The sequence below is a fragment of the Galeopterus variegatus genome, unplaced genomic scaffold (genome assembly GCF_000696425.1).
Source record: "Galeopterus variegatus unplaced genomic scaffold, G_variegatus-3.0.2 Scaffold4252, whole genome shotgun sequence".
In the NCBI taxonomy this organism is placed as follows: domain Eukaryota; kingdom Metazoa; phylum Chordata; class Mammalia; order Dermoptera; family Cynocephalidae; genus Galeopterus; species Galeopterus variegatus.
This window is the reverse complement of record NW_007730363.1, coordinates 127125-140287: the sequence shown is the minus strand read 5'-3', so window position 1 is coordinate 140287 and position 13163 is coordinate 127125. Positions and strand designations below refer to the sequence as shown.

At 39.0% G+C, this 13163-nt stretch overlaps 1 protein-coding gene across 1 annotated transcript in view; it reads right to left on the bottom strand.

Annotated features, from left to right (window-relative positions):
* The window catches only part of SUCLA2 (succinate-CoA ligase, ADP-forming, beta subunit), a 62722-nt gene extending 52406 nt beyond the window's left edge, over positions 1-10316 (bottom strand). Inside the window, exons 1-2 of the mRNA XM_008587102.1 lie at positions 10176-10316; positions 4403-4583 (exon numbers count right to left, since the gene is read on the bottom strand). Of these exons, the coding sequence (XP_008585324.1) occupies positions 4403-4583; positions 10176-10265 (271 nt within the window). The 5' untranslated portion in view covers positions 10266-10316. The remainder of the gene's footprint in view (positions 1-4402; positions 4584-10175) is intronic.
* Positions 10317-13163: the final 2847 nt, after the last annotated feature.

Below are 13163 nucleotides of genomic sequence, written 5' to 3'. Positions count from 1 at the left end.
TCATTGCCCACTCCACTTCAGCTACACTAGTCTCCTCGCTGCCCCTGGACACATTCCTGCCTTCAGGACGTGGCTGGAATCTCTTCATCCAGGTGTCCACTTCGGAAAGGGCCTCACTCCCACCAAGTCTCCTTTTAAACCACCCTACTTAATATTACACCCTGTCTACCTGTGACCAATCCCCCTTCCCTGTTGTACATTTTTTCCCCATTGAATTCATCACCTTCTGACATAATATATAATTATCTCACGTATAATCATTTGGTTTTTTTCTTCCCCACTAGAATATAGGCTCCAGGAAGACAACATTTTTCTTGTATCCACTGATGTTTATAAGCTCCTGGGAGGGTTCCTAGCCCATTATTTGGCTCAATGTTGAAAAAAGGAACATTTTAAAAAGGACAGAATTCTTATTAAATCTAGATTTTCCGCTGCTCCTGAAAAAACTCAGAACTGTAAATATTGGGCCCACAGTCCTATGACTAGAGCTAATTAGAAGTGTCTTGTTTAGACAAGATAGACCCTTTTCAATTTGCCAGTCTCCACCATTCACAAGTGTATCACAACTAACATTACGTGAAGATTAGAGACAACTTAGACATTTCCTTAAAATCAACAATAACTTTCCTATTGAGAAGACAACAGGTAGTCTGAGGGACTATGGCAAATTTGAAAGTTCATTCCCAGACTAAAAGAATCAGCCACTATTTATTCTGTTTCTGGTTACCTGCCAAGTCCTGTTTTTCCAGTACTTTAGAAATATTCAATTATATCCAAAGAAGATAACTATAATACAAGCACTGCAAACGTAATGTTAAAAATAGTCAAGAGTTAAACTGGTGCTTTTCTGGGCTAAATTCAACCATTCCTATTCATTAAACTAGGAACTTAACATAGTGACTTATTAAGAAAGAGTAATAATAAAGCTCTTTTTTCAAAAACATTTTACAAGACAAAAGGCTCTTCCTCTGGTAAGTTAGCTCAGTTGGTTAGAGTGTGGTGTTGTTACACCAAGGTCAAGGGTTCAGATCCCGTATCAGCCAGCCACCAAAAAAAAAAAAGAAGGCTCTTTCCCCAAAGTGTCCATTTCCTTTCTTTAGGAATATAAGTATCATCAACTATCAAGAAGGGGAGAAGGATTAAAAGATAAGTCTGAGAACAACTGATTGAAACAAATATTTTATTCAATTCCATTAATTCATTTAATAGATTCATCTACACACCAGACACTGTGCTGGAGCTATAGATATAACAATGAGCAAAAGAGACCTATAGACCATAGAGCTTACAGTCTGATTAGATTTGGCACTTTGCTTTGGCTAGACAAGATCTTTTTGGGATCCCAACATTGTCTTTAAAATATATCCATTATCCCTCACAAATGATTTAAGTATTCCTTGTTTATATTCAACTAAATAATAAAATATTAAAAAGAAGAAAAAAGAAAGAAAAGTCCTATTGGACACCATTAGAAATCTCCCTCCAGACTGACACTCATTAATCAGCACCCTCTGCATATATTTATTTAAGCAGATAGGGAATTCACCTTAATTACACTAGAATCCAAACTATCTTTCTACAGTCAATATGTAAATCATAAAAACTGCCAAGTGTTTTACTGAAATCATGTAAGGGTACTTCAAAAAGTTCATGGAAAGATTCATGTCTCTTTTTTTGGCAACTGGCTGGTACAGGGATCTGAACCCCTGACCTTGGTATTATCAACACCATGCTCTAACCAACTGGGCTAACCAGCCAGCCCCTCATATTATCTTTTAATTCTATTTTTCCATGAACTTTTTGAAGCACACTTGTACTCCCTTGAACTAGTAACTGTAAGAAAGAGATGGTAATTTGCACTGAGAACTGACCCCAAATTATAATTACTTCATTTCTCTGTGCTTAATCGTCCCTTTGATTATCCATTCCAAAAACTTCTCCAAGATCTTCAAGCTCATCAACCATCATTTTGCAGACCCACACAGTCTTTAAAAATATTAGAATTAGATTTCTTTCCAACTATTCTTTCATTACTAACCTCAATTATCTGCAACAGGTAACACTTGCCTCCTGGACAATATTCCACAACTTTTTTTCACATCATAACACACATAAAAAATGATAGAATCTGTAGGGAATACTGGGGAAAGAGGTCAGGGCTATTTCAGGAGGAGTCACCAGCTGTAGGAGTCAGTGGCCCCAGATCCCATGCTAATTCAGCTTTTCCTGCCACCCACAGGACTAAGGGGAAGCAATAGTTTGGCAGACCTGTAATGCATTTATGTCCTACCATATCATTTGGTTAGCAGAGCGGTAAGAGTTTTTAAGAAATGAGAATTAGCATCTTGTGAATTTTGCAGTAACTCAAGAAGCAAGAAGCACCCTGAAGTAGCCAAAAATCAGTACTGGGAATTGCTAGCAAGTGTATTTCGAAGGCACTTCATACCACACTTTGTGCAATTAGATCTCATAATCAGTATCTCTGGATACTAATGAACACCAAAAACACAAAATTGCCCTCGAAGTCTTCATTGTAGTTACTACATTTTTTTTTTTAATTAGCATCTCTGCTCCTCTAGATTTAAAGGTACTTTTGCTTACTAATCCCACTTCTAAACTACACTCATAACTTGCAGTATTCTTTGACAAGAACACTTTTTGGATGAACAAGATATCCTCTTTTCTAAGGGGCTCAAAATCAGCCTACCTGCTCCTTACTACTTGCAAGTCCTGGTCCCAGAGAACTTGCCAGAAATTTGCATAGTTTATCCTGCATATATTAACTGTTCTTTCTTCTGTTCCTAAAAATCATTACATTAAAGGTTTTTATAGGGAGTGAAGAAATCAAAAGAGATTGGCATCAGAATAAATTTCACTCATTTTATGAAAGAGTTTCCATACAAATTATGTTTCCTGACAAAACATAAAACTTGATTAAATGAAAAAATATATGAAAAACTAGTTGAAGAAAACCAATTATAATAATTTCAAAACAGGGAAAAGAAAATTTCCACTAACTTCATTACATATATATCAAGCCCTATTAACATTAACCATGCACAAATTCAAACTACAGGTCACCATTAATTAACAAAAATTTCACTGAAATTAGTATGAACTTACATAAGACATTTGCTGAATAAAAAGAATGTGAATAAAAGTAATTTTTTTTGATTAACAACAAAAACAAAAAAATCTGTAAAAGAAAAACCAAGCTTCCAGTCAAGAAAATCACGGCCATCTCATTCAAAAATATAGCTTACATGACAATTTTCTGAAATTGTACATAGCCTTACTTCCAAAAGAAAAACGATCCATTCTAGAAACATCTAAGTACAACGCAAGATAAAAACTTTTAAAATTTAAACATTTTCGAACATGCCATATAGTTCTTGAAAAACTAATAAAAGCAAAGTCTTCAAAGTATATGTAAAGCCATACTAATCAAATGTACATACAAGAGAAGATTAATTGTGCTGATCTACGTAAAATTGGTGAGATTTAAAATACTGCTAAAAAGAAAATCCACTGTATAGCCAGTACATTATCTCATTATTATGTTCTCAGGTTAAATCTTTAAAAATGTACACATATTTTCTAAAATCAAAAATTATTTTTTTAATTAAGAGATTAATATAAATTCAAATTAACAAAAACGATTAAGGCTTCTGCTATCAATAAAATAATCTACCAATAAACATGGGCAACTACTTACTTCATTTAACAAATATTAATATTTATTACCTAAGTGTCAGGCACTCTTCTAAGATTTGGGGATATATCAGTGAATAAATAAGACAAACCCTGCTCTCATGGAGCTTACATTCTAGTGCACAACTTCTTTTCTTTCCTCTTTGGTTCCATATTTTTCATGTCAAGAAAAAAAAAAAGAGGGGGAGAAGGATTGGATTTCTCTTTACTACCATATAAAGTGTTAAGATTTTCCTTCACCATGTCCCTGAAGAATCATCACAACCACCATCCTTTAAACTACATAGTAGTAAACAGAATTTCCTTCCTCATAATTATATTCCAACTAAAAACAGGACTTCAGCTTCCTAATGGCAATATAAGTAATTCCTAAGTCACTAGCACTATGGGAGCTCATAATCAACTCATAAAAACTTTAGAATTTCAATAATCATCAAGTTCTGCCTTCTCATTTAAGCAAATAAAATTTATTTTTGAAAAAATAACAGCTAGGGCTGGCCACTTAGCTCAGTTGGTTAGAAGGCGGTACTGATAATACCGGGGTCCAGGGTTTAATTCCTGTACTGGCCAGGTGCCTCCAAAAACAAAAAAACAAAAAAAAAGCTAAAAGTTGTCATCAAACCAAAAGTAAAGTTCACATCTTATCAGAGCTCCCAAGTCAAGGTGGCATAAATTTTTCTTAATTTAGTACCTAATTTTTTGGCAATTGCATAAGCTTCATCTGGTGACCTTGCCACGTATCCTTTGGGAATAGAGACGCCAGCTTCTTGCAACAAGTCCATACTCATGTATTCATGCAGTGAGAGATTTCTTTGCTGTTGCTGCTGTACTTGGAGTCCATGGTTATTAAACAATCCAGAACTTCCCAGAACCTAGAGAAATCGGGGACATATTTATATATGACAGTGCCTTGGCAGTTATTCTTGTTAAAAACACCTTCTCGAAATACTTTGTTTATATAGAGTACTTGGTTCTTCAAAACTATAACAAAACTGTTCTGTTAAATCATCAAAGTGTAATATTCAGAGTACCTGAATTACAGCATAAAACTAAAAGCTAATTTACTAGCTAAATATCAAATGTTACTGTTGTAGTTTTAACTATTTCCTCATCATCTCTAGTCCTTATCTTACATTTGAGCTCTACTACCATATCTCCAATGACTCACAGGCCACTTCTACTTTAATGCCAACTTCAGCAGATTTAAAACCAATCTCATCTTCTCCACCAAAAATCCTTCCCAACCTTCTCATCTCTACTATTCTTCCAGTACCTAACAAATCACTTGGCATTAGATATGTGATAATCAAATGATTTAGGAACTCTTTCATACACTCAAGACTCAAAACCCTGGCTTCATCTGTAGTGAATGTGGCAGTGTGGTGCCCAGATCCCTTCTTCAGGACCAAGGCATTCACAGCCCCAGCAGCTGGTAGTGCTAGCTGCCAACAGCTCTCAGCTGAGTCCCCTTACTAGAGCCTCCTTGCCCAAAGTCACACCTCCTTCCTGTTGGCAGCCTGCACCCAAATGACTGGTCAGTGGGGAGAGGGGAAGGGATATAAAGACTTGGCACCTCATTCCAATTTGGGACAATTCAGAAGGGCCATCCTAGTTCCAGATCTCATTCAAATTGCAAGTCTCTGATGCAACCACATCACAGGTCTTTTCCCTCCACTCAATTCTCCTGCCTTCACTCCATTCACTCTTCTTCACTCTCACAGGCATTGACCCAGAGATCACTTTCCAGTAAATTTCTTCCACATAACTCTCCATCTCACAGTCTGCAAATCTCATCTCAGAGAACTGACCTGCAACATCATTTTTAATACATTCCTTCTAAATGATTCCCTTAACTGGTACCTCCTTTACAAACCCAGTCCAAGGGCTTGTCCTTCACAACTGGACTGCAAAAGCTTCCAAGAAACCACTGCCAACTACAAACTCTTCTTTCCAATCTATATAGAATATTCATTCAATCAATCAAATACTTATTGAGCAGCTAGGCACTGGAAATATGGCAGTGAGCCCAACAAAATAACCCTACCACCTAAAGCTCACATTCTAGTATGCATTTGTATGGGAATAGAAGTGGGGGACAGACAATAAGTAAACATAACATTCCAGATGATGGTAAGAAAGAGTAAAAGATAGAAAAGGGTGAGATTGCTATTTTATACAGTAGAACAGAAAACTAAAATGTCCCTGAGTAGAGCTAAGTCAGAATTACTCTTTCTAAAAGAAATAAATAGGAAACAGAAATAAGATATACCTATGCCAGCTTATAACTCATTGTTGAAAAAGAAAAGAGTATAGGGCTGCCTTTCAGCTTCCTTCAGCAGGGCCACAACAATGAGAAGAATTAAAAAAGGGTGCATATTCAGTAAAATCTCTAGCATCTATTGATCCCAAAGCCTCCACCACTGAAGTCAGAGCCTCATCACAATCCATCATAACATGGAGAAATGCCTGCCTCCCTTTTTCAAACTCCTCAATCCTATCAACTTTACAAGACAATAGGAAGAACAAATTAAGTGCTATGAAAGTCTTGGAAAACTGCATTGAAATAACACATTTTAGCATTATCTATTATCTGCACACAGAATGCAGTAGACTGAAACATGGTTTATATGAAACACACAATGTAAGAATTGAGTTTAAAGGGGTCCTATATAAATGATTTGTTCCTTAAAGTGGGTTAATGAGCTTTTGCATCAAAATTACCTGGTATTCTTCTAAAAATGCAGATTCCTGGGCCCCATTCTGATCTACAAATTCAGTCTCTGGACTGGGACCAAGGAAATCTGCATTTGTAACAAGTCACTCAGTTAATTCTCAAGGACCCTACAGTTTGAGAACTACTAGTCTAACAAGTCAATCAAATATAATAGCAACTTATTTCTGATTGCTGTAGTAAGCTAAAATCCTAGATAACATCTCACCTGGGGAGATCAATTCCTTGACTTAGTGTCACTTCAATATTGAAAGCCAGCAAACCTCCCAAACTGTTTGGTATACACCTACCATATCCCATTCCTGGGTATATATCAACAAAAATGAGTCTTTACAAGAAGGCATATATAAGAATGTCCATAGCCGGCTTATTCATAACAGACAAAAAATGGAAATGACCCAACTGCCTATCAATAGGAGAATGGATAAATTGTGGTATATTCATATAACAGGATACTACAGAGCAATAAAAAACAAACAAAAAACCAAAAAACTATTGCTCACACATGAATGGATTAATCTCACAAACATAATGTCAAAGGAAAGAAGCCAGACACAACAATACACACTTATATGATTTCTTTCTATATAGTTCAAAACCAGTCAAAATTATCCTATGGTGATAGAAATCTGAACTAGTGGTTACCTTCTAACAGGGAATATCAATAAAGACATGGGAACCTTCTGAGAGCTGAAAATTGTATATCTTGATCTGGATGGTGATTACACAGGTATATACATACATAAAAATTAATCTAGCTATCCACTTAAGTTGTGCACTTTACTGTACTTAAATTACATCTCAAAATAATAAAAATAAGGAGGGAAACTACCTAGCATAAGCCTGGCAAACAGAGTCATACACTAAACAGTATGCAAGGGACACTAAAAGAATAAAGCCAACTTGGTCACAGCCACAGAGTTCACAGACATGTAATAAACAACTGCAATACATATGTGAGCACTAGGTCAATAGCATATCAGTCACTACGTGAATCCTAATTAGCTGGATGGATCAGAAAAAATACTATAGAGGCCCAATTCCATTTTTTGAAAAAACCTAACAATGATAAAGGACACTTTGAAGATGACAGGGGAAATTTGAATCTGAACTATATATTAGATATCCATTTTATATCAGTGTTGGATATCCTAAATATGACATAATAATATTGTGGTTATTTTGGAGAATATCCTGTTCGTAAAGACATACGCTGAAATATCTAGGGATGAAGTGCCACAATGCCTTCAACTCACTCTCAAATGGTTCAGCAAAAATAAATGTGTGTGATTTCAATACACACATTCAAATGTATATAAATATATGTGCATATGCATATAATTTTTTTAAGATAAAGCAAATGTGGCAAAATGTTAAATTTAGGTGAAGGTAATACAGGTGCTCATTGTACTATTATTAGAACATTTTTATCAGTTTGGGATTTTTCAAAAAAAGTTGAAAATATAAATTTTTTTTAAAAAGAGAGAAAGATATAGAGAGTAGAATAGTAGTTATCAGATGCAAGGAAAGGTAGGAACAGGAACAGGATGGTAGAACAGTATGAAGTTACAAAGTTACAGTTAAATAGGAAGAATAAATTCTGGTACTCTAGGGTAACAATACCTAATAACATTGTATTGTATATTTCAAGATAGCCAGAAAAGAGAATCTTGAATGTTATAACCACAAAGAAATGATAAATGTTTTGGTGATAGATATGCTAACTATTCTGATTGGATCATTACATAATATATGCATGTATTGAAATAACAAACTGTGCCCCATAAGCATGTACAATGAAAAAAATATAATTGAGGATAAACAAACCCATGATGCAAAACTCTTATGTATATTTTTATGGTTTCTTTCCAATGTCTCTACTAACAATGAATTAATACTCATAAGGGATTGCTGACAGCTTTTATGCTACTTTAAAAGATTCTTAATGTCTTAAGCACTTTGATAATTCTTTCCTCACACCACTAGAAGTTGTAACTTAAAATATCAGCTTTGAATTATGCTGGTAATACAAATTCCTGCATAATCATACGGACTCCCACATTTAAGTATTTATCTTGATACTGTCACTTAGATGATTCCTACTACCAACCGGCTACCAATTCCTAGCCAAATCTTACCACCGCCACCCACCCAACCATACACCTAGTTTAAATAATAGTTATTCAAAGTGGAAAAATGTAGTCACTGGGGAATGTGATTTGCAACAACCAAGAAAATATCTTAATTATTTAATCTACTCATAACCTAAACTGTTTTCATCAAAGCTACAATAATAGAAGACACCAAGAAATTGGAAGCAAGTAAGAGAACTAAATGTAGTCTTGAAGAGAATTTGCTAACCTCAATGTGTGATCTTGACAAGCTTCCTACGACTCTGCACCTCTGCGTCCTCATCTTCAAAAGCGAGGGGTTAGACTAAGGTCCTTCCAAACTCTAAAGCTTTAATTCTTAATGCCAAGGTGGAAGAGGGGAGAAGTAGTTATAAAGACAATCTATTAGGCATTTCCATATGGAGAAACAAAGGCTTTTCAAGGAATTTCCAAAAGGATAAATAAAGATTATGATTAGAATGAAAACATATTTGTTCACCAAATCCTCATTTTCTAAAAACTAGACAGCAACCTTTAAGACTCATAACGTTCAAGGCCAAAAAGTAACTTCTATAAGGAAGCAAACTCATGAAACTCACTACCCCTAGGCTGAAAGTATGAATAGCTTTAAAAAAGAAAGAAAAAAAAAATGCCTAAATCAATTCATATATGGCATGACTGAGGAGTTACTTCGGAAAATAACCTACAACTCCGGAACTGACCTAGGAGGCAAATGACGCCCTTCCACAGTTTCTTGGTGTCAACTTTGGAAAGAACAGGCCAATTCTTATGTTCTTGAAGTCGTGGAGCAGACTCAAGCACACAGGCTTTGGAAGAGAACGGCGCTGTAATTAAACGTCAGCTCTGGCCTTACCTGACCTAGTCCAAATTACCTGCTCTCTTAGCCAGAGTATCTCCATTACTGATGCGCCTATTAATGATTCCCTCACTGAGCTGCTGAAAAGCCTAATGGAAGACTGATTACGTGTAATAAACCAAAACAAAACTGGTTATCGTCTATCCAGAAATGAAGTGATCCAAACAAAGATGATTTTCTTACTTCCCCAAACGGTTCGCTGAAAAACATCACCTTATTCCCACTATTAACAAGCAGGACACAACACAACTACCTGGGAGAGGATGGAAACCTCCCGCCTCGCCCCAGAAAAGGCGAGTCAGATCTGAAATCATTCCCGCCTGTGACAGCTCCCCAGCAACACAAACGTACATTTGAAGGGCATTCCCCCTGCCCAAAGAGGGGCCGGGCAAGCCTCGGCCCACTGTGCCGGACGCGCGACTGGCAGCACCAATTGTCCTGACCCCCTCACGTCCACTTAGAGCCCACCCGCTCCCCGCAGTGTCTGAAGAGGGCAGCCGCGACCGGGCCTCCCCGCAGACCGAGGGCCGAGCAGAACGGCGTAAACATGGGCCCGCTCGCGGTCCCGGCAGGCAGCGCTCCAGGGCAAGCTGGCCGCGGGCCCCGCGGGCCACCCGGAAAATGTCACTGCCAGTCAAGTGACCCCGAGCCGGGCCGCGAGTCCCCTCACACCTCGCCCACAAAAGCCAGTTCTCCCACCTCGCCCTTCCTTCTGCCGACCCTCGAGCGGGCTAGACGGCAATACCTGGGCGGCGGCCCGCAGCGCAGTCCGGGGCCGGTGGCTCCGAAGGGTGGCCGCGACTAGCAGCCGACTGTACAACGCGGAGGCCGCCATTTCTGAGGCCGACCCCGTCCCCCCGGCGCCCCGCGCAGGCGCAGACACCCGAGGCGGCTGGCGGCTCAGCTGCTCCGGACGCGCTCGCTGCACCTCGCCCCACCCTCCGGGGGCGGGGCCTGGGGTTAACGCTGCAGCCGCCGGTCGGACTCCCTGGAGGGCAAAAGCGGGAACTGCCCACCTGAGTCAAAGCTAGAGTTGGCGGGCACAGAGCAAACTTTGACCTTTGGAACTGGGCTCTGCAGACTCAATGTCCGACCTGCTGCCAGAAGGCAACCTGAACGCTTCTAGCGAATTGCATCGAAAAGACGACCAGCGCCTCCACCTGTGTGATCTTGAACTTCTCCGAGCCACAGTTGCCTCATCTGTAAAATGCGGTTAATTCAGGAAATGATTATTCAGTGTCAGTTTTGTGCCAAACACTGCATTGTACCTTAGGATACAACAGCGAGAAAAACAGCACTTCCAACGCCCAAAGAGAGGACGGTCGACCACTAATTACCAAAGCTGATGGCACACTGGAAACACCAGGGAAGCTTTTTAAAATACTGTACCCAGGCCCCATCTGAGGGGTGTAGTCAGAACATCCGTATTTCTTAGAGCTCTCTACGTGAATCGGATGCATACAATGAGCATTAAAAATCCTGAGATGACGAGTGTCCCATAACAGAATTGACCACTGGACAAATGACTGGGCGCCTGTTCTGCTCTGAGCATCAACTTTTTAAACGTGTGGAAGCGATTTCAGCGAGCAGGATCTTAACCTAGGAATAGGTGGGCGTGGCTGACCAGCATTAGCCAGGCTCTGGCACCTATTTCTGATGCACAGTGGCACTTTTTATCTGGACTTTTTAGTTCCATTAGCACTAGTGGAAGACTGACCTCAAGGGTCCTTTCATCACTAATAAATATTCTGTGCAGTTAGAAACAGAGAAAAAGGGAAACTGACATCAGTAGTTCAGATGTCTCTTGCTCCGCCCTCCTACTGCCCATCATAGCCTATCAGATAAGATCTGGCTAAAAAGCAGAGGCCAGACCTACCGGTTTGGTTTAGGATCACATATCCTATCAGGTATGAACAGGATATATTGATTGTCAAGCCAGCTCTCTTTTTTAACCGATAATAAAGACAGTAGTTGAGCTACCATGAACAACAAACCAACTGAGCCCAAGACCAGGTATTTAAAGGACATGTGGATAATCCCAGAATAAGTCAATGTACTAAAATAAGGTGTAAGACTAAAGCCCTCTTAGGAGCTTACTTGGGTTATCTTTCATTCACACTCTTCAAGTCCTTGGCCACAGGTGATCCATTAAAGAAAACATCTCTACTGCTATGTCCATTGTGGTACTGGTTTTAAAAACACAGCAGCAGCCACAGAAATATGGAATAGGAGCACCAGTGATAAAAAGAAAGTGCAGATCCCTGAGTCCTGGCTCCTTTGGAAGCCTTTAAAGAAAGGGACAAAAGCTCACTCCTCCCTAGGCTCTCCCAGATTGTTTCAGAGCTCCATATCTCTTGATACTTCATTAAAAGAATTTAGTAAGGTAAAGTGATGATGGGCCTCCTACCTGCTAACCTTATGTCTTGAGGCAATCAGCCTTAAAAAGTGAAATTGCTTTATCCAGAAACTACTTTTTTCACAGCAGAAACTTCTGCAGTCTTTACAAGGATCTTGGAAACTGGTAGCAGGCAGTAAAAGATAGCAGAATGTGATATGCAGGATATATACTGAGGTTCTGAGGAGGAGTGATATGTGAGGAAGAAGGGAAAGAAAGACCTGTTGTCCTAGTACAATGTAATTCCTTTACTGCAGGAGAGTAAAGGTGGGAATGGTGGCTAGTATCAAAAAGACAGAAAATAACAAATGCTGACAAGGATGTGGAGAAAGGAGAATGCAAACATTGTTGGTGGGAATGTATATTAATATAGTCACTACAGAAAACAGTATTGAAATTTCTCAAACAACTACAGATAGAACTACCATACAATCCTGGGTATATACCCAAAGGAATGGAAACCAACAAGTCAAAGGGACACATACACTCCCATGTTTATCATGGCTCTTTTGACAATAGCCAAGAGTTGTAATGAATCTAAATGTCCTTCCACAGATGATTGGATAAAGAAAAAATGGTATATATACACAATGGAATATTACTCAGCCATGAAAAGGAATGAAATTCTGTCATTTGCCACAACACGGATGAGCTTAGAGAAAATTAAATAAGCCAGGCACAGAGAGAGAAATAACACATGTTCTCATTCATATTTAGAAGCTAAAAAAGCTGATCTCAAAGAAGGAGATAGTGGAATAGTGGTTACTAGAGATTTATCAGGGAAAGGAGAGAGGGGAAATGGGGAGAGGGTGGTCAGTGAATACAAAATATTAGAGAGATAGTAAGAATGGGATCTAGTTTTCTATAGTAATATAGGGAGACTACAGTTAACAATGAAGTATTGTGTATCTTTGAATAGCTCATCAAGATGATGTTGAATGTTCCTAACACAAAGAAGTGACAAACGTTTGAAGTGATGGATATACTAAGCACCCTGATGTGATCATTGCATACAGTATGAATGTACCCAAATATTTCATTGTACTCCATAAATATATACAATTATTATTCATCAATTAAGAAAAGTAAAAAGAGGGCCGGCCCGGTGGCGCACTGGATAGTGCGCCGCTTGGGAAGCGCGGCGGCGCTCCTGCCCGAGGGTTCGGATCCCACATACAGACCGGTTCCCGCTCACTGGCTGAGCGAGGCGCGGGAGCAACGCCGAGGGTTGCGATCCCGTTGCCGGTCCCCGGTCCGGTGCGGGGGCAACACTGAGGGTTGCGATCCGTTGCCGGACACGGAAAAAGACAAAAAAAAAAAAAAAAAAAAAAAAAAAAA